Source organism: Simochromis diagramma, unplaced genomic scaffold, assembly GCF_900408965.1.
Source record: "Simochromis diagramma unplaced genomic scaffold, fSimDia1.1 OVJJ01000107.1, whole genome shotgun sequence".
Taxonomy (NCBI): Eukaryota; Metazoa; Chordata; class Actinopteri; order Cichliformes; family Cichlidae; genus Simochromis; species Simochromis diagramma.
Genome location: NW_024387209.1, coordinates 6,039,889 through 6,065,818, shown reverse-complemented (window position 1 = coordinate 6,065,818; position 25,930 = coordinate 6,039,889). Strand labels below are relative to the sequence as shown.

The 25,930-nt window shown below is 41.3% G+C and overlaps 2 protein-coding genes across 9 annotated transcripts in view; one reads left to right on the top strand and one right to left on the bottom strand.

The window, feature by feature from the left end:
- ptprnb (protein tyrosine phosphatase receptor type Nb) overlaps nt 1–10,726 on the top strand; it is a 44,481-nt gene extending 33,755 nt beyond the window's left edge. For 3 of the 4 annotated variants that reach the window (XM_040051290.1, XM_040051289.1, XM_040051291.1), the window contains 9 exons: nt 48–195; nt 2,766–2,839; nt 3,104–3,181; nt 3,288–3,407; nt 3,493–3,659; nt 7,142–7,195; nt 7,502–7,566; nt 9,256–9,329; nt 10,040–10,111. In XM_040051290.1, coding sequence (XP_039907224.1) covers nt 48–195; nt 2,766–2,839; nt 3,104–3,181; nt 3,288–3,407; nt 3,493–3,659; nt 7,142–7,195; nt 7,502–7,566; nt 9,256–9,329; nt 10,040–10,111 — 852 coding nt within the window. Of the gene's footprint in view, nt 1–47; nt 196–2,765; nt 2,840–3,103; nt 3,182–3,287; nt 3,408–3,492; nt 3,660–7,141; nt 7,196–7,501; nt 7,567–9,255; nt 9,330–10,039 lie in introns of all 4 variants that reach the window. The other variant, XM_040051288.1, reaches the window with a different exon arrangement.
- A 411-nt stretch (nt 10,727–11,137) lies between these two features.
- LOC120746069 (tubulin alpha-1A chain-like) lies at nt 11,138–22,849 on the bottom strand. Of its 5 annotated transcripts, XM_040051296.1 has the most exons (5): nt 19,605–19,728; nt 18,318–18,540; nt 18,071–18,219; nt 17,062–17,988; nt 11,138–11,320 (listed from the first exon to the last, which is right to left on the bottom strand). In XM_040051296.1, exons 1-5 carry the CDS (start codon nt 19,605–19,607, stop codon nt 11,273–11,275), a joined length of 1,350 nt encoding a protein of 449 aa, XP_039907230.1. In that variant the 5' UTR covers nt 19,608–19,728; the 3' UTR covers nt 11,138–11,272. The 5 variants fall into 5 exon arrangements, with proteins under 5 accessions (XP_039907230.1, XP_039907229.1, XP_039907228.1 ...); XM_040051295.1 differs by lacking the exons at nt 17,062–17,988; nt 18,071–18,219; nt 18,318–18,540; nt 19,605–19,728 and adding exons at nt 12,332–12,480; nt 13,502–13,724; nt 15,414–15,542 and having other exon boundaries at nt 11,138–12,247; XM_040051294.1 differs by lacking the exon at nt 11,138–11,320 and having other exon boundaries at nt 16,538–17,988; nt 19,605–19,729.
- Nucleotides 22,850–25,930: the final 3,081 nt, after the last annotated feature.

The window sequence follows — 25,930 nt, the reverse complement described above, 5'->3', positions numbered from 1 at the left end:
TCTTCATATAATGGAAAGATAGGACTGAATGTCCTATACTCCTAAAGGCTTACATGGAGGACCACTTAAGGAACAAGGACAGGCTGCTGAAGGAGTGGGAGGCTCTGTGTTCCTACCAGGCCGAACCCAGCGCTGTCTCCGTGGCTCAGAGCGACACCAACGTGAAGAAGAATCGCTGTCCTGACTCGGTGCCCTGTGAGTTCCTCAGCAACTTCACTCCCATCAGCATTAAGTATCCTGTAAAAGTTGCTCTGTTAAAACACGGGGCAAAAAAGCTGTCTGAAACACCCTGGCCGCAATCACAGCATTGTAAGATGGCGAAAGATGTACCCTTAGGCCCCCTCCTCGATTCAGAGATGGTCTTTCCCTTTTCACGTAAATGACCTCCTTGACTCCCCGCTCAAACCAGCATTCCTCCCTGTCCAAGATGTGTACTTCCTCAACCTTGAAAGAGTGTCCACTGGCCTGTAGGTGTGAATAGACTGCAGAGTCCTGGCCTGACGAGGGTAGCTCCTCTGTGTTGTGCCATCCGTTTCGCCAGAGGTTGTTTGGTTTCCCCGATGTATAAATCCTGGCAATCCTCCTGGCACTTAACAGCGTACGCTATGTTACTCTGTGTTAGGGGACCCGATCCTTGGGATGGACCAGTTTTTGGCGCAGCGTGTTTTGGGGTTTAAAAGCCACAGAGACCCGGTGTTTAGAAAAAATGCGTCTCAACTGCTCCGATACTCCTGACACATACGGGATCACTACAGGTTTTCGCTTGGGCAGCGGTCGTCCTTCTCTCCTGGATGGGCTGGAGCTTTCTTTAGGTGTCTTTCCAGCTTTGACAAAAGTCCAGCTGGGATAACCACATTTACTCAGGGCCTTCTTGATGTGCCGTTCTTCTGCCTCCCTGGCCACTGTGTCTGTGGGGATGGTGTTGGCTCTATGTTGTGGCGTCCTGATGACACCCAGTTTGTGCTCCAGTGGATGATGAGAGTCAAACCTTAAATACTGATCCGTATGCGTAGGTTTACGGTACACATCAGCTTTTAGATGTCCCCCATTACTGATGGAAATCTCACAGTCTAAGAAAGCTAACCTGCCACTTTTCATATCCTCCCTGGTGAATTTGATGTGTCGGTCCACCGAGTTAATGTGATCCGTGAATTGTGGTACGTCCTGAGATTTGATTTTTACCCAGGTGTCATCCACATATCTGAACCAATGGCTTGGTGGTTTTCCAGGGTAGGAGAGCAAAGCCCTCTTTTCCACTTCTTCCATGTACAAATTGGCCAAAGTGGGTGAAACTGGGGAGCCTATGGCACACCCATGTTTCTGCCTGTAGAACTGACCCTTGTATGTGAAATAGGTGGAATTAAGACACAGTTCCAAAAGCAAACACACTTGGTCGATGCTGAGAGTGGTCCTGTTGCTGAGGTTGGGGTCATCCTGTAATCTCTTACGGACTACCTCCAACAATTCCGTGACAGGCTGCACCAAAAATTGGTCCACCCCAAGGATCGGGTCCCCTGACACAAACAGAGTAACATAGTCTACGCTGTTAAGTGCGAGGAGGATTGCCAGGATTTATACATCGGGGAAACCAAACAACCTCTGGCGAAGTGGATGGCACAACACAGAAGAGCTACCTCGTCAGGCCAGGACTCTGCAGTCTATTCACACCTACAGGCCAGTGGACACCCTTTCAAGGATGAGGATGTACACATCCTGGACAGGGAGGAACGCTGGTTTGAGCGCGGAGTCAAGGAGGCCATTTACGTGAAAAGGGAAAGACCATCTCTGAATCGAGGAGGGGGCCTAAGGGTACATCTTTCACCATCTTACAATGCTGTGATTGCGGCCATTCCCCAACTCTCTGTGAATGGTACTCATGGCCATTGATCAATGGTCTTTGATCAGTGGTCTTTGATCAGTGGGTTTTGGTCAGTGATTGTTGGTCAATGGTCATGAGAATTTGCATAATTAAGATTAAGGAACTGATCTCCCAGCCCATTGTTCCTTCAGTGGGCTGGTTTCAGTCATTATGCAAATGTACTGTTTATATGATTGGGGACACCTGCAGTCACTTTGATGAGTGACGAAACGTTTCTCCCACAAAATGCTACGTCCAGATGAACAGAATCAACTTTTTGGAGATTTACTTTCCTGGATGATTGAGAATGCATCAAGATGCATCTGTGTTGATTTCTGGTTTCTCATTCTAGGCTTGAATTAGTAATGGTTTTACATATTTTTTTTTTAGCTTAGATTGTTTACTTATTTACTTAAACTAAAACTTCAAGGGAACAGGATAGCAAAGAGAAAGTCAGGAAAATCTATAAAAATTAGACAGGCATACTTGGAGACTAGGTATACAGAGCTGTAGCAAACGCAAAGTAAAAAGAAGAAGAGTTTCAAGGATGTGGAGCAGATTAGGGTAATTAAGAAAGAAAGAGAAATGTGCTAACGAATGCATAGAACACATTGAAAAGATGAAAGAAGTATTTTGAGGAGCTTATGAATGGAGAATATGAGGGAGCAGGGTAACTTTTTACAGGGAATTTTTAGTATAATTGCCCATCGAAAGGAAAATGCAGTTCAAGAAATTGAGTACTCAAAGTGAAACAGTTAGAACATGCACAAAACTTCAATAAAATGTTGACAAATCTGAATTTTACCAGTTTATTCTGGCTATTGCAACCTGTCTGACCTCTGAAGTCACACACAAATTTAAGATAAATACGTTTTGAATACTTATTTCTGTGACTGTTGTCCTTTAGATGACCACGCAAGGGTGAAGCTGAAGGCAGAGATCAACCCTTCACGGTCAGACTACATCAATGCCAGCACTATAGTAAGTCTGACCCTCCACTTTCACCTAAGCAAATCAAATGTTGTCCTGTTAGAGAAAAATTAAGGCCTTCTGGCCAGCTTTGGTCTTGCAGACTATTATGGAATTGTCCAAATATCATTTGTAGATCAAAGACTCTCCCAATGGTCTGGTCCTGGTCAATGAAGCGAAAACAACAAAATAAGTCTCCCAGGAAAATGCAGTCCATCCAGTAGATGTGTCTGTCCACACTCTTGACCCCCCGTTCATTTCTGTCCTCTTCTACAGATCGAGCACGATCCCCGTATGCCGGCCTACATTGCCACCCAGGGCCCTCTGTCTCACACCATCTCTGACTTCTGGCAGGTCAGTTTAGCTGCTGATCAGAACAGTGTGCAGACATATGTGAATAATTTGTATCAGATCGGTTTTAAATGTGTATGTTAATCAGCACCTGTGTACTTTGTGTTAGATGGTGTGGGAGAATGGATGCACTGTGATCGTGATGATGACAGCTCTGGTGGAGGATGGAGAGAAACAGTGTGACCGCTACTGGCCTGATGAAGGCTCGTCCCTCTACCATATCTATGAGGTGATGAGTGCGTGAGAGGGTGTGAGTCTGTGTGCGTGTGCAGCAGCAGCAGGGGTGATTTTATTCTTATTGTGTGTTCGTCCAGGTGAACCTGGTGTCGGAGCACATCTGGTGTAACGACTTCCTGGTTCGAAGTTTCTACCTAAAGAACGTGCAGACGCAAGAGACCCGGACACTCACTCAGTTTCACTTCCTCAGCTGGCCAGCTCAGGGCATCCCTACCTCCACACGCCCCCTGCTGGACTTCCGCAGGTACTGCAGTTAAATGCCAAACTGAGAGAGTTAAATCCCATTCAAACAAGGTTTTTCTCTGTATGGGAGGTGGATTGTATGGAAGCCCGTTTCCGCCACTAAATAAAAACAAAACAGCTAGCATTCATAACTCGAAATTTCGAGTTATTTTCTCAAAATTTCGACTTATTAATTCGAAATTTCGACTTATTTACTCGAAATAAGTCGAAATTTCGAGAAAAGTAACTCGAAATTTTGAGTTACTTTTCTCGAAATTTCGAGTTAGCTCTGCCAATCAAAAATATACGTGAATGAGGTCGCTTTCTTGTTACCCGGAAGCATATGGCGCAGAGGAACGCGCACTCAAAAACTGATCCCAACAAATTGGCGCTTTGGCGAGTACGTTTGCTGATAGTAACACCATGTGATTCAGCTAATAACACGGGGATTTCATCATTTGTGAAGCCAGGCTGAAAACACTCAGCAATCTGTGCATTCACGACTGGATGTAATACCGGTAGCTTAGCTGTAGCATTTGTAGCTGAGCCTTCAGCTTCCGGGTAACGAAGAAATGACGTCATTCACCTAGATTACTGATTGGCAGCGCTAACTCGAAATTTCGAGTTACTTTTCTCAAAATTTTGAGTTAATAAATCGAAATTTCGAGTTAATATGTCGAAATTTCGAGAAAGTAACTCGGAATTTTGAGAAAATAACTCGAAATTTTGAGAAAATAACTCGAAATTTTGAGTTATGGATCCTTTTTTTTTTTTTTTAGTGGCGGAAACGGGCTTCCATAGTATTGACTTTCTTATTTATGGCCTTGTGAAGAAGAAAGCTTTGAAAGGACACTGTGTAGTTCTGTGAGAAACTAGTACACCCTGACTGCTTCCATTGGAATTAACAACATAAGTAGCAGTGAGGTGTCACTAATCAGATGCCCATGATTAACTGATCATTAGTGAGTGTAAGCACCTCTATAAAATCAGAAATTTTGGCAGTTTATCTGTAGCATTTAGTTGTGTGTTAACACAATGCAACAGTGTTCCCAGGTGTGGACGTCCCAGTAAATTCACCCCAAGGTCAATGCTGTGCAATGCTCAGAGAAACTGCAAAAAACCCAAGAACTACACCTTAGGCTCTACAGGCCTCAATTAGCATGTTAAAGTTCATGACACTACAATTAGAAAATGACTAAACAAGTATAGCTTGTTTGGAAAGATTGCCTAGAGAAAGCCTCTTTTATTTGAAAAGAACATGGCAGCGCAGTTTAGGTTTGCAAAGGGGAATCTGAACAAAGCACAGCACTTCTGAAACAATGTCCTTTGGACAGACGAGACCAAAGTAGAGATGCTTGGCAATAACCAAAACCAGCACATCTGCACAAATACCACACAGTGGAGGAGGGGAGATGATTTGGACTTGTTTTGCAGCCACAGGAGCTGAGCAGCTTACAGTCATTGAGTCGACAATGAATTTCTGTCTATACCAAAGTATTCTAGAGTCAGCTTTGACAGATAAAGCTTGGCCCAAATTGGGTCATGCAGCAGGACAATGATACCAACTCAGCAGCAAATCTATAACAGAATGGCTGAAAAAGAATTAAGGTGATGCAATGGTCCAGATCTCAACCTGACTGCAATGCTCTGATGGGACCGTAAGAGAGCTGTGCAGGAACCTCAATAAACCAAAGCAATGTTGTAAAGACGAGTGGGCCAGAATTCCTCCACAACAATGAGAATCCTGATAAAGTCATACAGAAAATAATTACTTGAAGGTATTGCTGCTGAAGGTGGTTCTACTAACTACTGAATCATGGGGTGTACTTAGATTTTAACAGGACTGCAGAGTCCTGTGAAAGCTTTCTTTTCATTCAACTGTAAATTAAAAGTGCTTTACATAACATAATTACATACTTTAAATTGCTTTTTATTGCCAGTGTCTGAAGAGATTAAAATAAACTTTAAAATTTGAGTTTCCTTGAGTCTCACATTGCCTCTAACAGCCTGTCGATTGATTTCTATGTGAAGTACTCCAACAGTCCAAAGGATGTGTTCCTGACCAACACTAGCTGATAATAGCTTAACGAATGTGAACTAACTATAGGCTACCTTCACTACATAGACTCAAAAACAAAGTCCACATAAGGGCCAAAAGCAGTGCTGCTGTAGAACCACTGAGAACATTAGCACGTACTTGATTAACTTATAACAAGGGCTCCACTAGCTATCATGTGTGGTTTGTCACCTAGGTGCCATGTTTTGTAAGAAGCAATTTGTCCATGACGATACATGAAGTCAATTTCTAAATTATGGTTATTATTTGATTTCAAAACACCAAGAACTCAAGGCTTCATAACAGTAATCCACTAACCGCTAGCTGATATCATGTTGGTCAAAGTGCTAGTTGGCTAGCTTGCCAATTGACTTCACCAGCTTATCCATGATGATGACTTCTATATATTGTAAAACAGCGAGAGCTCACACAAGCAGCAAATCAAGCATGCATATCAAGTAATACTTGATGTGCATGCTTTGGAGGAGTCTAGAAAATAAGAAAAGATGACAAAATCTTCCTTCAAAAGAAGCACCCAGCTATCCTCCCTCTGACCCAGAAGGAACAAAATCATGCAAACTAACAATAAGGTACCTTAAAGACGTTACCTGATAAATAAACACTATAGATTCCCCCATCTCAGTCTTTCAGCCATCCGCCTCACTCCCTCCTCTCCTCCCACCCTGTGCGATGGAGGTCAGCGGGCCCCTGGTTTAATTTTGAACACATCTGTCTGTGTCATTCTTGTGGTTTGCAGCTAGTAGTCTGGGTCCAGTTGCATAGTCACAAAAATGATCATTGACTGATGTGGCTGCAGCAGGAGGTCCATCGCAGAAAACCCACTTCTTATCTCTGTCTCTCTCTATCCATCTTCAACATTTATCTATTTCTTTCTTAACCTACAAAAGCTTGTGTTTAAAAAATATCTGTCTATAAAACATTTTTAAACACATGAAAAAGGACAACATTTTTGTTTGTACAGTGATAGGTAAATTATGGCTATGCACAGATTCCTAATTTGTGGTTAGGTCAGAGTTCTAAATTATCATCCAATGCTAAGTAACTTAATTAGCAAGAAGCAAAATAATGAAATACAAAAAAAAAAACATCCCAAAATTGATGCACAAACCTCCTGGAAATCCTTTGCCAAACAGCGAACTCGATTATTTGTGAGATATTAGAATTAAAATAAGTATGGCCCATGAACCAGCTCATTCAAAACACCTGTGCTGCTAACTCCAGTATTCAGATAATAATGTGGTCCTGTATTCTCCAAATCCTGTTATGATATTTATTACTGCTCTCAAGCAAAATTTATAATTTTTACCTTATAAAGTGCAGAGCTTAATAATACAATCATAACCACCTGCACCCCATGTACCAAAGGCCATTTGCCACATCCTTTTAACCTTTCCTTCCCCACTTCCCTATATGATCTCTCTCCTCAGAAAGGTGAATAAGTGCTACAGAGGACGATCCTGCCCCATCATCGTGCACTGCAGGTACTACACAAATGCCAAGATATGTAAATATTTGCTAAAATCTGCCCCTGAATACCACAAACGGTGTGACATATGTATACACTTGACCAACTTTCATGGAACTTCTGTAGTATAAACAATTAGTTTTAGTACTTTTTAAAGAGTTTATTATCATCTGTAGTTAGTCTTTAATTAAGTAGACAGTAGTCAGTAAGCTAGAATGGTGCTAGTTTGATGTTTTGTTTGATGTTATCTGAGTAAATTGCAGAAATTCTCATATTTATTTTGTGGTGTCTAATATTTACCTTTGTTCTTCTTTGGTTACAGTGATGGTACAGGACGGACCGGGACTTACATACTGATTGATATGGTTCTGAATCGCATGGCTAAAGGTAAACACTTACATTTATGACTGCACGTGGGTTTTTGTTCCATGAGAATTTAGTGTGTAACACGTCCAGGCAGTTATTTTAATGCCCTGATCTATACAATTGGAGAGAGAGCTGTTTATGTCAATGACCACTACAACATAAAAACTACATTTGCAGAATTACCAATCAAATGTGATAAAACTGCTGCAAAGGTTTGGCGATCTAGTCTAAAAAAATTTCCTATGGCTCTCTGCATAGTCATTGTCTGTAAGCAGTAAATCTTTTTCGTTGATGTTACAAAATTTTCCCATAGATTTTCTAAAGCTACAGTCATGAAGTGCTAGAGACTGGTTGCTGGAATAAAACACTCCTTGCATTTGCTTTGCAGGGATCACTAGTAGACTGTAGCAGTCCCCTGTAGTTTGTTAAAGTCTTTCTTACAAAAGAATAAGTGAGACACAAACTGGAAACATGTTTGTTTGCCTTTAAAGTAGTCGTGCCTTATCACTGGAGTTAAAACGTGTGAAAAGGCAAAACTTTCACTTTGCCCCCCAGCAGTCTGCTTATAATTAAATCAGTCTCAAAGAGGGTTGTGTTGCAGAGTGATTTCACCTGGCAACTGCCTCCAACAACCACTCTCCAGCTAGAAAGGGAATATACATTTTCCCCTACCAACCAGTGGTTTTCAGGGAGTCATAAATTGATCTCTAGGCCTGTGCAACTGGGGCCTAACTGAGGTAAGTGACCCAAAGAAAGATGATTCCTTTGTTATCTCCTTGAGCAGAGTATACACTGACCATCCTTTTTGAAAGAAAAGGAAATTAAGCCGTTCCACGAGTGTAGACAAACGAATGCAAACCAAATTAGCGCAAAACTTAAACTCCCCTTGATCATTTTTAATACAGTTCATAATCTCTAATTGGAGAACTCTGTCTTTTACTGGGTTGTCCACATTTATAGTCTAAGAACTCTTGGGCTCCCCTATCTGGAACACTTATATAGAAGCCATCTATGTCCACTGTGAATGACCATCTTTGAACAGAGGGCGGGGCTTTACGACACCAACTGTCTGCTATCTAAAATTCAGTTATGAGATCCCTTCCCAGACGCCTTAACGCCCACTCACATCCTGGGCCATTTGACCTCAATAAATCACATGATAGGGTTGGGCTAGATTTTACTATGGGTTCACCCGAAACCTTGGCTGATTGGAACCCACACCCATTTTCACACCTTGGCTCATGTGATTAGGTAGAGGATCAGTAGGGGGTCCATGACCTTATTGCAGACACTCCTTTAGGGCTTAAAATCCGGGACTGTCCACCAATTGCGCTTAGAACTAAAGAAGTTTCTCGGATGAGAGGCTTTAAGTTTTCTTTAAGTTCAAGAAAACTTAAAGAAGTCCAGACACTTTTCTTTCCAAGCTCCTTAGACTACGATGACCTGGAAGACTGAGAGCCTTCACAGATGAACACTTATGGTATTATTATCTAGAATTCTTGGGGATCTAGAACTGCTGGGTTGTAGTATCTAAGATTTTCTTTTTGTATTCCATCTTCAGGACATTGTAGTTTAAAGCCATCAGATCACTGTCAACAGCATCTGTAGTAATATAATTCTAGAGTATGTAAAGTCTGTCTGCCCTTTTCCTCAGTCCTTACAAAAAACAATCTTGTAATAAAAGTTTAACCAGTCTATCTCTTTTTGCAGGCGTGAAAGAGATAGACATCGCTGCTACACTGGAGCATGTCCGAGATCAGAGGCCTGGGATGGTCCGCACCAAGGTGAGTTTCTCTTCTCTCTTTTCATTTACTTGCAATTCATTTTTTGTTTTTCTGAAGAATAATAAGAAAGAAAGAAAAAATCTGTCTTAAACTATTTTAAAAAAAGAAGCTTTATCTGAATTTGGTGACTACATTATTTTAACTGGATTTAGACTGGTTTATGGCATAGCTTTGACTTTGTTTAGTTTTTAGCTGGTTTTAGACTGCTTCATGACTTTAAACTAGATTTAGGTTTATGGTTATTTTAAACTGGTTTCTAGTTTTAATTGGTTTCAGTTTTATTCTGGTTTCCAACATTAATTGAAACTAGTGTTGGAAGGAGTTTTAATATTTTAACTTGGTTTTTATAGAGCTAAATCATATGTGGTAAGGTAATATCAGTTAGTCACATCAAATCATTTTGATGATTCTAATTGAACAATTAGGTCCAAATATGTCTTTGTTCTTTCTCTGATTGGTGGACTAGTTTTAACCACACACTTCATTCAAATGTGGGCAGTTATTGTTGAAAAAACTTTTGATGGGGTGTTTTGCTACTAGTCTTTGTGTTCAGGGATATGTCTTTCAGTCTTACATTAAATGCATATAAGAGTACAAAACTTTTGCAGACAGACTTGAGCATTTCTTAGCTTCCAGTATTTTCTACTTTACGCTAAGTTCCTTTAACTTCGGGGAGTACCAATGGAAAATTGGCCTTTTCTCTTTTCCAGGACCAGTTTGAGTTTGCACTGACTGCAGTTGCCGAGGAGGTGAATGCCATTCTCAAAGCTCTGCCCCAGTAAAACCAGTATCGAGCAGGGCTCTGATGAACGGACCCCAACAACTTGACCCACGCGCTTGACTTGTAACCTACCTTTCTCTTTCTGTCTACTGACAAACGACAGCATTAATAGGAGTCACAGAGACTGAAGATTTTAGCAAGGAGTTAATCTGTTTCGATAGTTTACACAGGTGTGTCCAGGGACCTTCAGGAGAAAGAAGTAATGAAAATTAAACCTGGATCATGTGGCTATTGAAAGTGGTTTTCAGTTTTAAATCTGATTGTTACCTGTTGAAATCCAATCTGAAAGTGTTGTAGCTGTTGAAATGAATTGAATTTTGCCTCAAGGAATAAGCTAAATTTAAAATGCATATTTATGTCTACATGTATTTGAAAGCATCTGAATGCTCTAAAAGTGTTGTAATGCAGTGTGAAGACTGACATTTAATTTCCTCTCCTCACACGACTAACATCCTTTGTGCCATTTGGATTTTGTGTCTCTGAATATTGTTTGTTGCCTCACGCAAGATAAAAGAAAATCTTTAAAAAAAAAAACTATTCTAAGAGAAAAAAATAAAAGCTATTTTGTATCTGTAAGACCTTAAATAAATCTTTTCGTGTGTAAGTGCTGCAAATACTTCATGCGAGTTCTGACTTTGTCTGAGGCGTCGCTACAGCCAGTTCTTTATTGCGGTTTTGTAGAACTACATCCATGCATACCACTTAGCTATACTTGCACCATTTTAATCCTTTAAATTTAGATCTCTTCACATGTTTTAATAGCTTTTTATAGACTCTTCAATTTGATTAGCTGGAGCTACAAATGTTTAAATTAATTTTTCTGCAAGTTTTCTTCCAGCTAACCAGGTTTGAGTCACTCATTTCCAAGCATTTACTTTGATTACATTTAACAAAACAAAATAAATACATAAAATAATTCACACAAAACTTAAACTCTAATTCTCTGAACTTCATGTTTCATAGAATGTACACATTACAACTTGAGAGATTGCATTCATTCCGACCCAAAGTAAACACAGACAAAGTATAACTTTATTATTGTGGTTTTATTTGGAATAAATGCATTGCTGGCTGGAATGTGCAGAACTGCAGAAAGATACAAGTCCAATATTGCTTTGTAAACACTGAACTACAGCAATCAGCAAATGGACCTTCCAGAAGCTTAGTACTCCTCGCCTTCGTCCTCCTCTCCAACACTGTCGGTTCCCACCTCCTCATAATCCTTCTCCAGGGCAGCCATGTCCTCTCTGGCCTCTGAGAACTCTCCCTCCTCCATTCCCTCTCCCACATACCAGTGGACGAAGGCCCTCTTGGCGTACATCAGATCGAACTTGTGGTCGAGTCGAGCCCAGGCCTCTGCGATGGCAGTGGTGTTGCTCAGCATGCACACTGCTCTCTGCACCTTGGCCAGGTCTCCTCCAGGAACCACGGTGGGGGGCTGGTAGTTGATGCCCACCTTGAAGCCTGTAGGACACCAGTCCACAAACTGAATGGTGCGTTTCGTCTTGATGGTGGCAATGGCTGAATTGACATCTTTGGGAACCACATCACCACGGTACAGGAGGCAGCAGGCCATGTACTTTCCATGGCGAGGGTCACACTTCACCATCTGATTGGCCGGCTCGAAGCAGGCATTGGTGATATCAGCTACAGAGAGCTGCTCGTGATAGGCCTTCTCTGCTGAGATAACAGGGGCATAGGTGGCCAGAGGGAAGTGGATGCGAGGGTAGGGCACCAGGTTGGTCTGGAACTCTGTCAGGTCCACGTTCAAGGCTCCATCGAAGCGAAGGGAGGCGGTGATGGAGGAGACAATCTGACCAATCAGCCTGTTGAGGTTGGTGTAGGTGGGACGCTCGATGTCCAGGTTCCTGCGGCAGATGTCATAGATGGCTTCGTTGTCCACCATGAAGGCACAGTCAGAGTGCTCCAGGGTGGTGTGGGTGGTAAGGATGGAGTTGTAGGGCTCCACCACAGCTGTGGACACTTGAGGAGCTGGGTAAACTGCAAACTCCAACTTTGACTTCTTGCCGTAGTCAACGGAGAGACGCTCCATGAGCAGAGAGGTGAAACCGGAGCCGGTTCCTCCGCCAAATGAGTGGAAGATGAGGAAACCCTGCAGCCCTGTGCACTGGTCAGCCTGGAAAATAAAGTGTCTGAAACGTTAACCCTCAAGTCTTATTAAAAGCACCAGCTTTAACTTGTTCCAAAGATTTGTGCTCACCAGTTTGCGAGTCCTGTCAAGAACCAGGTCAATGATCTCTTTACCCACTGTGTAGTGACCTCGGGCGTAGTTGTTGGCTGCGTCTTCCTTTCCAGTGATGAGCTGCTCGGGGTGGAAAAGCTGGCGGTAGGTTCCTGTACGGACTTCATCTGAGGAACAAACAAATAGACCTTTAGTGGTAGCTCCACTTCATCATGAAACACTGGGCGCCTTCCTTATATTTGTGTCCAAAGCTGCAAAAATTTATGATATGAGTAAAATCATTTATTCAGAATGAAGCTATATTTAAGCCTATTTTAGACCATTTATTGAGGGGTTATGAAATGGCTTCCTACAAGAAACTTAAAGTAACTCGACCACATTTATTTAATTTGAAAAAATTGTGAGTCAACACTCACTTTTATTGCCCAAGTCATAATGGATGGCAACCCAACTTAAAAATGACAAACTGACTTTTGCAATTGCCTCCAAGAGCCTTTGGACCAATTCCTATGTGAAGGCTAAAACCAAAGCATGTGGCTCTTAGTTTTGCTTTCAAGTGCCTCACTTGTGCTGCTAGCACCAACAGTGAGCAGCTAACTAGCTATTCTGTTCTGTTCTATTCTATTCTATTAGAATAGCCCTTTATTGTCATGGTACATGTACAACAAAATTATGAGTGCTCCACACCAACTGTGCAGGAGTTTAACAAAATGGCAATGACATCATGAATAAATAGCAAATGGAAGATTGGTAGCATTAGTCAGAAGAAAGCCAGATTTTTGTAGTAAAACCTGTCTGACCAAATTTGAATTTGACAGTTAGGGGAAACTTCGACAAACATCAAGAGGCTGTTCCACTGATTGAGTGATACGAAGTCAGAGAACAAGACAAAAATGTTCCTAATGACGCCAACAAAAGTAAAGTGGCTAATGTAATCCAGAGCTCAGAGCCAGCAGTGTTGGTATCAGCAGGGAAAAAAAACAAAGCAGATTGAAGAAAATGGCACAGAAAGGGGATCGATGTCTTGTTATCTGGTGAAGTTGCAAATATACTGGAGAATGATGTGTACCTTACTGACTTTTTGCTCATCTGTAGTCATTTGTGGGGAACTTCAACATTAATTTAAACTTTCTCATACACAACTGATTTTAAAATAAGGGACCAAGCTGCACATTTAGAAATATTTACCAATGACTGTCGGCTCCAAGTCCACAAAGATTGCTCTGGGAACATGTTTGCCAGCGCCAGTCTCACTGAAGAAGGTGTTGAAGGAGTCGTCGCCTCCTCCGATAGTTTTGTCACTGGGCATTTGACCGTCCGGCTGGATGCCATGCTCCAGGCAGTACAGCTCCCAGCATGCATTGCCCATTTGGGCTCCGGCCTGGCCGACGTGCATTGAAATACACTCACGCTGTGGAAGAGCAGAGGAAAAGATGAGTTAGCCTAGCTCTTGCTTTGCATTTACAATGTTTATCACAGAACTGCATTTTAAGGCAGTCTATAAATGATCAAATATTTAAGACTGTCATGCATGTTTGAATAAGTAATCTTGTTGCCAAAACTGGTTATTTGCATTTGGGTGAGTGCATGAAAAACCCTGGTTAATAGGGCACCATATCAGTTTTAATATTTTGATCTTGGTTAGCAAATACACAGCAGATCATAAACAGGAAAAGTATACTATTACTCTAATTACAGTCCAGATTATTTTACTTTTGAGGAAGGTCAAAGCTTTTTAAGGTAGTAATAAACTTGCATGTTCTCGTGAACAACAGGGCTTTGTAAATATTTGCACCATGTCCAAACACTGAAAGATTTTAATCCAACAGAAAGTCTAAAAAGGTGAACCAAAAGTTTTATTTTCCTATATTTGGAAATGAGCTGTTGGAATCCAGATTAAAGTGGTTTCCTGGTTATGTCCATTTCCGTCCTTTGTGTGGTTGTTTCTCAAAGTCTTTTGAATCAAGAACCCTCAGAAGCAAAAAGAGAGTTGAATGTGATACTAACAAAGGTGTAACTAATTGTACTAATCAATTTGACTGAACTTTAAAGTTTCTGTAAGTATCTAGACCTGATTTAAAAAACTAACCTCCCATTAGTCTTATTGAAGGTTTAGGTTCTTTATTAAAGCAAGTAACAAAGGCATTGAGAATATTACCCTCTATATAGTGAGTAAACTCGTGGGTTAAAGTACAATCAAAAAAAAAAATTCTGAAATGAAAAACAAAGTGGTGTAGGTGGCCAGATCTAAGTGTCTGAATGTTTAATGACATTAAACATTAACATTTATTTAAAAATGTTTAATTCAGAAGACTTAGTAATTTCATTTGTAAGATTTTTGGAAACAAGACAGATTCAATTGTAGAGTGAAAGGAAAAAAGATTAACTTCAGTGCAGTGTCAGGACATGCCGGAACATCCGAGCAGCAGTTTTACCCTTAGGTAGGGCTTTCCGCATGCCTGATGAGCTCCAACAGGGCAGGGTGACCCCTCCCAAAAACAGCAGATCACTAAAAATCACCCTGCGGGCAGAGGAGTTTTGAAAAAAAAAAAAATCCATTGAGAGCGGAAGCAGCTCTGCTCCCTGCCCCCACTCTGATCCCCACCTCTGTGTAACGTTCACGGACAGGGCGTTATCTAATGGCGCCAGTTAAAAAAAAAAAACCCATAAGTTTCAGTTTCAGCACGACCGCTTACAGAAAGACATGACACGTGTGCACACGACCGTTACAGGCCATTTCTATTTCTTTAAAACGTCTTTTTTATTACGAACTCGTGGGGTTTGATCTGCACTCTTTTTTTGTCTCTTTAGTTTTAACTGCGCCAGCAGTTTGGCCTGCTTCCACGTCACATAATGTTAAGTGCGCACATGCGTACACAAAACAGAATTTTTTTTAAAAAATATATTCAAAATACTTGTATTTAGAGCTATATTTTAAGATTTAAATAAATTAGTCCATAGCGCTTAGCAGTTTTTTTATATCTTTTTTTTTTAACAAAAACCTTGCGTTTATTGTAACACCCGTCATTATGTGACTTTTAAAAAGAAAGCAAGCAACGTTATTTAAAAAAAAAAACCGACAAACGTTTACTAAGCTTACCATTTTTGTGCTGTTTTCTCCTTCGACCCGACGTTGAAGAATCGGTTGGTGAAGGCAGGACTGAAGAGCGGAAGAGCAGCCGGTCTTATTTATACTTTTTGAGGGGGCGTAGCCAAACCGAAGGTTTGAATTTCCTGTTGGCGGGAACGAACGTTGGGTAGTGCTGCATTCACATACGGTCCGATTTTGTATGTCGTCTTTCAGTATGTCGTCTTTTCAGCTCTAAACGTGTCTTCACATTTCGTGTTAAGACAGAAACAAAAAAGCTAGTCTGGATAAAAGGTGAATTAAAAGCCACCGTTGCCTACAATAATTGTCCATCAGGCTTTGAAATAAAGTTTTAAATATTAGTTGGGCTCAGAGAGCCAGATGAAAAATACTTTAAATAGTTTGAAAAACTGAAATTAAGGTGCATTAATTCTTGATTTTTTTTCTTTAGGGAAAACAAAGAAAGTTGAACTGACGTTATTGTAGTGATGACATATAACTGTGACTTTTTAACTTTTGTTGTAATTACCCTCGAAAGAATTTGATTAAAACTTTTACCACCAGGTAAAGTGGGTGTTATGAGACATTCTCTGGTATCTACTTTGAGCACTCAAAGTGCTTTTCTGCTATAAGCTTCACCCACAAACACATTCATACAAGTGTGTCTTATACCTAAACACTTTTAACTTTAAAAAAATGCTTTTAAAAGTGTTTACTTTTTTCCTTTGATTCTTACCCCCTTTTTCCCAATAACCTTTGTCTTTTGCCAGGCTGCCATTTCAACTCAGGACGTGTTGTTCATGAATTACCTTGTAAAACAAAGGTTACACTGAAACACTCACTTAATATCTCCTCACCAAAATGAACACAACTTGGACGTGAATTCTAAGTGGTTGTTTCTTCACATCCCGTTGTTAATTTTAGCGATTAAAAAAATAATAATTTTATACTATTTTTAATTGCAGTCATTTAAGAGTTTTTAAACTTATTTCTGAGATATGTCATATAAAATGTAAAAAGCTCGCAAACATGCATTCTTACGTTCAGCTTCCCTTTCAAATAATGACAAAGAAAACCTCCTTAAGACAACATAATGACATATTTGTTCCAAAACATATGAATAAATAAACTGCAACAAGTGATTACCTCACATTTATTCTTTATGGAGGAAGAGCAAACACTACAGGGAAAGCAGGTCTAATCCCGGGTTGTTGTTTTTTTGGTACGTAAGATTTAGATATTCAGGCTATTCAGGAAGGGCAAATAAAGCTTGAGTTGTGCAGCATGATTAGACAAAGACTTGTCAGTTTAATGTCTCAAGAAAAAGACACACGGTAAACATGATATCTTGTCACTGTAAACAGAGGATTGTAGAGTGGAAACTAGAGTCTAAGAATATTATACAACAATGCAAATGTCGAGGTGCTTGCCAACTTTGAAAGGTTTATAGGTAGTAGTTTTAATTTCACAGAACTGAAGGAGCAACAAAAGGCTTTACTGTGCTACAAACAAAGCTTTTGTCAGGTTATTGTCTAAAACCTACAGGAATGTGCAGCTCAGTTTGTTTGAAAGAAACTTAGACTTGATCTCATTGATTAATTTAGCTTTAAAACTCCTCCCCCTCTTCTTCTCCTTCATCGCCGATGCTGTCAGTTCCCACCTCCTCATAATCCTTCTCCAGGGCAGCCATGTCCTCTCTGGCCTCTGAGAACTCTCCCTCCTCCATTCCCTCTCCCACATACCAGTGGACGAAGGCCCTCTTGGCGTACATCAGATCGAACTTGTGGTCGAGTCGAGCCCAGGCCTCTGCGATGGCAGTGGTGTTGCTCAGCATGCACACGGCTCTCTGCACTTTGGCCAGGTCTCCTCCAGGAACCACGGTGGGGGGCTGGTAGTTGATGCCCACCTTGAAACCTGTAGGACACCAGTCCACAAACTGAATGGTGCGTTTCGTCTTGATGGTGGCGATGGCGGCGTTCACATCTTTGGGTACCACATCACCACGGTACAGGAGGCAGCAGGCCATGTACTTCCCATGGCGAGGGTCACACTTCACCATCTGATTGGCCGGCTCGAAGCAGGCATTGGTGATCTCAGCTACAGAGAGCTGCTCGTGATAGGCCTTCTCTGCTGAGATAACAGGGGCATAGGTGGCCAGAGGGAAGTGGATGCGAGGGTAGGGCACCAGGTTGGTCTGGAACTCTGTCAGGTCCACGTTCAAGGCTCCGTCAAAGCGAAGGGAGGCGGTGATGGAGGAGACAATCTGACCAATCAGCCTGTTGAGGTTGGTGTAGGTGGGACGCTCGATGTCCAAGTTCCTGCGGCAGATGTCATAGATGGCCTCATTGTCCACCATGAAGGCACAGTCAGAGTGCTCCAGGGTGGTGTGGGTGGTCAGGATGGAGTTATAAGGCTCCACCACAGCTGTGGACACTTGAGGAGCTGGATAGATGGCGAATTCTAGCTTTGACTTCTTGCCGTAGTCAACAGAGAGACGCTCCATCAGCAGGGAGGTGAAACCCGAGCCAGTTCCTCCTCCAAAGGAGTGGAAGATGAGGAAACCCTGCAGCCCTGTGCACTGGTCAGCCTGGTGGTAGAAAATAAATCTTTTTATTGTTACTAGTTACACTGGAAATTTTAACTCATGACATTACAAGTGATAAACTCACCAGTTTACGAATTCTGTCAAGAACCAGGTCAATGATCTCCTTCCCGATGGTGTAGTGACCTCGGGCGTAGTTGTTGGCTGCATCTTCTTTTCCAGTGATGAGCTGCTCGGGGTGGAAGAGCTGGCGGTAGGTTCCTGTACGCACTTCATCTGTATTTGGAAGACATTGAGAGTATACTCAAAGATTAGGAATGGTGGTTTGGTTTGACACTTAATTTATCACTCTCTAGTTATTCCTGCATTCTTACCAATGACAGTTGGTTCCAGGTCCACAAAGACAGCCCTGGGAACATGTTTTCCAGCTCCGGTTTCACTGAAGAAGGTGTTGAAGGAGTCGTCTCCTCCTCCAATGGTCTTGTCACTGGGCATCTGACCATCCGGCTGGATGCCGTGCTCCAGGCAGTACAGCTCCCAGCATGCATTGCCTATCTGGGCACCGGCTTGGCCAACATGGACAGAGATACACTCACGCTGCAAGAACAAGTGGTTCAAATGTCAAACAAAGATCTGAAGTAAAAGCTACATTTTAATGTCTTTGTCACAGATTTTCTGTCCAGCTTTAATACGCTAATCAGAGGAGATTATTCAACAGAAAACAACCCCAATGGCAGACAGAAATTCTGTTGTATTTTGTAGCATCAAAAGGGGACTTTTTATTGGTAACTTAAAGAACACAAAGGTCTGTACTACAATGGCAGGAAAAACATCTCAAATGAACTGACAAAGGCATATGCACAGACTATATATCAGAGTTATTATAGATGTACAAATTTATCACTACTTACTGTTATTTATTTATGTTTTCATCTTTTTTTGTTTTCAATTCACTTTATTTGCAGTTAGTTTTTAGAATGGCTTGCTCATTTCAGTTTAGTCTTTATTGTTTTTACATTTTTTGTTTCAGTGTTTTAGTTTTTTCACAAATTAACTGGGGCATTTATTGTAGTGGGGATTTAAGAAGTTTAGAAAGCGTATTAAAATAAACCACTCTCATACCATCATGAATACTGTCATGTAGACATGCCAGTTTCAGTGCTTGATATGTTGACACATTTGACCAAATTTGAAACTAAAGAAGAAAACTAAAGACATTTCCTATACATTTGGATTTAATTTTAGTTACTTGGTTAATAAAAAAATATCATTTGAATCAGTTTTGGTTTCAGAATAGTTTTTTTTTAAACTTATTTTTATTGGCTAAAAGGAAGAGGTGAATTTAATCAGACATTTAAGAAAGATCAGAAAAGAACAAAGAAAGGAATGGGAAACAAAGAAAACCACACCAGAATATAACCTTCAAAATAAAACAGGAAGTAAACTGAAAGGGGGTCCAAACTTAGTAAGATGCAGAAAAATACAGGAGGCATTTGGAAAGAATAAATACTCCAAGAAAGAGATAAACTAATAAATAAATTAAAAAAAAAATCACACTCCATTTTATACACCCAATGTCCCTGTGAGAGGTTTTTTTCTCTCAGAAATCATACGAAGCTGTTCAACAGAGGAACTTAAACAGAAAATGAAAGGCTTCTCACCATATTTTTGGAGCTTTGAGGAGTCCCTTGTTCACTTGAGAGGAGTGGCTGGGGATATTGTGTGTGAAATGCGAGTGCAGTAAGCTGCTTTATAGCCAAGCATCACCAAGCAACAGCCTGCAATGTTGTGGTAACTGGAGGAGCTGAAGAAGCAAACACAAGCTCCTTCAATAACAAATGAGGGTGCAGAACACAAAAAAGAAAACCCACTGTACAAACAGAAGGTACTAAAGCTGTTGTTATACACACAAGTAACCAACAGTGAAATATTTGGCCCATAACTGTGTCACCTCACCTAATTTTTCATGTTAGATTTAAGGTAAATCTGCTGTTCTGTCTGTGCAGTCAGTACCTTGTGGTTCAGATCTGAATGAAAAATTTAAATATGATGCAAACATTTATCTGTGGATGGCTCTAACTCATAACTCTTTAATTAAAAAAAAAGTTTCTGTGTCAAGCATTACTTCTTTAATGAAATACTGCTCAAATTAGAAGTTTGGTCATGTTGAAGTGACACATTGGCAGCCTGGGTTTTCTAATCTTGCAGATGAATGATAACGGATACCTCCCCAGAGTGAATGAATAGGCTTTTGTTACAACTCACCGTTGCATCACCACTTTAGTCAAGATTCATTTGCAATGCAAAGGCAGCATATTCCCCAAGGAAAACATTGCAACACGCTTTCCTCAAAGCCAGCTGACATTTGAGATCACCGTTTCTTTTCCAGCAGGTCTCAGTTCAGAGCTTTCAGCTATGTACACAGGAGAAAGAAAAGGGGAGTATGGTGGTACTATTGAGAAAACCGGATAAATGCAATACCTGAGGCTGGAGATTAACAAAGGATTATGTTTTCCTAAGGAATTTTCCTCAAAAGATTAATTTCTTAAAAACCACCAGGTCACCAGTGACCTGTTTGTGGTAGGGGTAGTTTCTTTTACCCAGATAGAAATCATTTACCAGTAGGCCAGAATATGTAAGATCTAAAAAGTAATATCTTTTAGTTTCTGAAACTAGAATGTCTTCCTCCCATCACCCACAGCTTGTTCTGAAGGAACAATCTAAAGTATCATGAGGCGACTGTGATTTGGTGCTATATAAATAAGATTGAATTAAATAAAACTATACAGTGTAACCCTACACCTAAGAGGGTTGTTGGTGAACTGGAGGAAGTTAACAGGTTAGGTTTAACAAGAACTTCCCCAGTTTCTAAATGGACATAGATTGACTAAAGTGCTTTAGGAAGTTTATAACCCAAAATGAATTTCAGAACCAATCCTCTAAAGTACAGATTTACTGTCTACTGATGCCTTTTCAGAAACCTGTTTTCCTTAGAAGATGTTTTTTGTGTAAACCTTGTGTGCTGTTACCCGTGTAATCTATTGTTGGGAACTGTTAAATCTTTCACCCGTGCATCTGCTGGTAACCCTAGAGCTGTAACCACAAACTATCACCTAAGGTTTCCAAGAACATGCTCACACTTGGTTTCCCTAGTTACTGTTCTCTCAGGCCTTGTTTGCTTTCAGGTGTCAGCTGACAACAACAGACAAGTCATTATAGTTCAACAGCAAACATGCACATTGCTGGAGGAGACACATATAGTGGGAGAAACTGAAATGCACAGACAGACAAATGCTTTGCACTCTTGGTTTATTTTTGCACACACACGCACACACATATATATAAAAAACCAATATGGCATTGCTCACTACTGAAATACAATAATGATATCATTATGCAAAACTAAAACGTATTACTCCTCCCCCTCTCCTTCATCGCCGATGCTGTCGGTTCCCACCTCCTCATAATCCTTCTCCAGGGCAGCCATGTCCTCTCTGGCCTCTGAGAACTCTCCCTCCTCCATTCCCTCTCCCACATACCAGTGGACGAAGGCCCTCTTGGCATACATCAGATCGAACTTGTGGTCGAGTCGAGCCCAGGCCTCTGCGATGGCAGTGGTGTTGCTCAGCATGCACACTGCTCTCTGCACCTTGGCCAGGTCTCCTCCAGGAACCACGGTGGGGGGCTGGTAGTTGATGCCCACCTTGAAGCCTGTAGGACACCAGTCCACAAACTGAATGGTGCGTTTCGTCTTGATGGTGGCGATGGCGGCGTTCACTTCTTTAGGAACCACGTCACCACGGTACAGAAGGCAGCAGGCCATGTACTTTCCATGGCGAGGGTCACACTTCACCATCTGATTGGCTGGCTCGAAGCAGGCATTGGTGATCTCAGCTACAGAGAGCTGCTCGTGATAGGCCTTCTCTGCTGAGATAACAGGGGCATAGGTGGCCAGAGGGAAGTGGATGCGAGGGTAGGGCACCAAGTTGGTCTGGAACTCTGTCAGGTCCACATTCAAGGCTCCATCGAAGCGAAGGGAGGCGGTGATGGAGGAGACAATCTGACCAATCAACCTATTGAGGTTGGTGTAGGTGGGACGCTCGATGTCCAGGTTCCTGCGGCAGATGTCATAGATGGCTTCGTTGTCCACCATGAAGGCACAGTCAGAGTGCTCCAGGGTGGTGTGGGTGGTAAGGATGGAGTTGTAGGGCTCCACCACAGCTGTGGACACTTGAGGAGCTGGGTAAACTGCAAACTCCAACTTTGACTTCTTGCCGTAGTCAACGGAGAGACGCTCCATGAGCAGAGAGGTGAAACCGGAGCCGGTTCCTCCTCCAAAGGAGTGGAAGATGAGGAAACCCTGCAGCCCTGTGCACTGGTCAGCCTGCAGGGGAACAAAACAGCACTATTTTCTCCATACATAACTACACTCTAAACTAATACATGTAGATAAACTCACCAGTTTACGAATTCTGTCAAGAACCAGGTCAATGATCTCTTTGCCGATGGTGTAGTGACCTCGGGCGTAGTTGTTGGCTGCATCTTCTTTTCCAGTGATGAGCTGCTCGGGATGGAAGAGCTGGCGGTAGGTTCCTGTACGGACTTCATCTGTATTCACAAAAAATAACTGTATATGAGTATATGAGAAAACTTTTCAAATCCTTTACGTATAAATATATTTAAATTTATATTAAAAAATTGAAATTTTACCAATGACAGTTGGTTCCAGGTCCACAAAGACAGCCCTGGGAACATGTTTTCCAGCTCCGGTTTCACTGAAGAAGGTGTTGAAGGAGTCGTCTCCTCCCCCGATTGTCTTGTCACTGGGTGTCTGACCATCCGGCTGGATGCCGTGCTCCAGGCAGTACAGCTCCCAGCATGCGTTTCCCATCTGGACGCCTGCCTGGCCAACATGAACAGAGAGGCACTCCCGCTGCAAGACCAGGCCACATTAACATTAGAAAAGGCTTTGTGGAATCTAATAGGCAACACTATCACACCTTTAAAAGTGGACATTACAGAGTCTGTTAGACACTGCAGAAACTTACCATGGTTCTAAATTCCTGCTGCTGACTGCGAGGATCTGCAGGCGAAATCTGCTCTCTCTCAAGATCTCTCTGGTACTTATAGTATCTCCAAACTCTATAGTAACGGGTCTTGTTGTTCACAAATGGGGGTTAACTGAGTTTACCAGAGGGCAAAATCATTGTCCCGACACGCTTGGTCACACATCCATGACCATTTTTCCTGTGGAAAGATAATGTATAACCCTGAGCCCATACATCAGGCACACAAAACTCATTTAACTCACAAGCACCTAAGGAAAAAGCACAGAGTGGTTAATAAACTCAAAGCTCTGAGGGGGGCTCAAAGCTCCATGTGAGAGAGTCAAAGGAATTCTACATTCCCCAAATATTTGTAAACAGAATATTTTTAACAGCCCCCCTCACAGCCTGTTTGTACATTGCCCAGATGTAAGTTACGTTTGTGGGCACTTCAGCAAATTGAGCTTATAGGATCAATGTTATTTACTGAAACTGATAAGAAGAGAAACTATAAAGGAGCAGGTCTGTTCTTTAATGTAAGCAACGTAAGTAATTTTAACAAGAAATTTAACAACTTATGGGCTTCAGTGATAATGTATAAAAGAGCTTTTTATAAGCTTTATCCAGTTACATATGTGAAATGTAGCCTAATTATTTTTAGGATTTGACTTTGGCTATTTCATTTAAGCCCTTTTTCCTGACTACATTTAAATGTTTGCATATTTGCATTTTGTCATGAAGTACCATAAGACCACAAAGAGCCAGGGACTAAATTAGAAAACCACAGAAAAGGGAACATAAACAGTCAGGGAGACAAACAAGCCTACAGTGTATACCCACTGGCCACTTTATTAGGTACACCTGAGGTACTACTAGAACCAGGTGGGAGCCCATTTTGCCTTTAGAACTACCTTAATTTTCATTGCATAGATTCAACAAGGTGCTGGAAACATTCCTCAGAGATTATCCATATTAACTTGACAGTGTCCCACACAGTTCAGGTTACACACATGCATCACAGCATGTAACCCCAGTGGCCTAATGGATAAGGCACTGGCCTCCTAAGCCAGGATTGTGGGTTTGAGTCTCATATGTGGGGATTTCCAGCAGTTGAAGTGGGCCCTCAACCCAGAGCGCAATGAATTGCAGCCATCCTCATTTGGCCTGTGGTCTTTACACTGGTTAACTGTGTTGCTACAATTCCATAATGGGAATCTCCCCTGTTACCATAACCCAAATGTGCTCTATTGGAATGAGATCTGGTGACTGTGCAGGTCTAACCAGGAGTTTTTTTAAGGCTTTCCACATGCACATGTAAAATGCAGATTGGAGTCAACAGATTATATGAATTATATATTTCTTTGTCGCTGGAGGGCACCCAAATGTCAACTAGTCACTGAAACTTGCAAAGTACAGGGAAGGACCGTCACTGTCAAACAGATAGGGGTGGCAAAAGTGCAGACATTCTTTGCTTAAGTAGAAGTATAGACATCTGTTTTGAAAACGACTCTGGTAAACACTGAGGTACTGACTCAACATCTGTATTCAAGTTGAAAGTAAAAAGTGGTCCAAAGTAAGCCCTTTAGGAGGTTTCCACCAGCGTTTGTTTTTTTGTTTTTTTTGCCAAGCTAACTGACCTAACTGAAAATGGTATTAATACAAGGGAACAAACTTTCTAATGATTTTGCTCACCTTGACTACATGTGATGTAGAACAAAGTGAATTTTTAAGAATAGCTCTATGCTGTTGTTGAGATAAACCTAAGATGGAAAAAGAATCACTTAGAAATAATTTGTAATAATTTAAACTGTGAGTAGATTATGTTTACAGGCTGTGATCAGCTGACCTGTGATGCTGCTGCCTGAGGAATTCAACAAGATCTAAGCATGGAGACAAAGTCAGAGAGGCAAGGACTGGACATATGCAGAGGACGGATAGTCGATATAATGGACAAAGGTGATGAAGATGGAGTTGCAAGAGAGAGAAGAAAAGAGGAAGTAAAGTAAAAAGTAAAGTAAGAACTTCACTTCAATAGCACCTTTCAAGATATTTGTCACAAAGTGCTGATCAGAAGCAAGAAAAAACATTACACATCAGTACACTGAAAAAGTTACTTAAAAGCAGTTGTAAAAAGAAGTTTTTAGTTGCTTTTTAAAAAGCTCAACAGAGTCTGCAGACCTCAAACTAAAGGGGAGAGAGTTCCAGAGTTCTGGTGGTACTATTGAGAAGGCTCTGTCACCTTTAGTTTTCAGGACCTTAGGGACCCCCTAGAGTTCTTTTTCTTTAATATATGCCAGTGCTTGACCATTTAGAGCCCTATAAGTGAGAACCAAGAGCTTGAAATGTTTTCTGGAAGCCACTGGAGCTGGACGAGTAGTGCTGTGACATTAGAAAATCTCTTTGATTTGGCCAGAATTCTGGAAGCAGTGTTCTGTACAGTCTGCAGATGGTCCAATGATGCTTTAGGAAGGTGAATAATGAGCTACAGTAATCCAATCTCGAAGAAACAAAAGCATGAATAACAGTTTCAAGTTTTGTTTGTGAGATAATACTACTTAACTTAGCAACATTTCATAAGTGATAAAAACATGAATAAACCAGATACAGTAATGACCATCTAAAGTAAAACCAGAGTCAAAATTTGATGGAAGGTTTAGCATGAGATGCTAATCCATCTTTTTGCACTGTCTAAGCACTTGTGTAAGACACGCAGTTGTGATACCTCATGAGGCTTAAAAAAGAAACATATAACTGAATCATTCCAGTAGCAGTGATATGAGATATCTTTAAAAGTGCTTAAAATGTTCTGTAGAGGGAGCACATAAATCGGAAATAATATGCATAATAATAATAAGCAGCCACATCAGAAAGATATGATGTAAAGGATTGTAAGGCAGTGGTCTTGGGAATATTTGTGATTGGGGTGGTCTGCTCATCTCCAC

Bases quoted from the DNA above. Each gene is read 5' to 3' on its own strand.
- LOC120746069 (XM_040051294.1), bottom strand. The intron at 18,220-18,317 runs GTAAGAATGCAG...TTCCAAATACAG, and splicing joins CCTGGAACCAACTGTCATTG to ATGAAGTGCGTACAGGAACC. The intron at 17,989-18,070 runs GTGAGTTTATCA...TTCTACCACCAG, and splicing joins TTGACAGAATTCGTAAACTG to GCTGACCAGTGCACAGGGCT.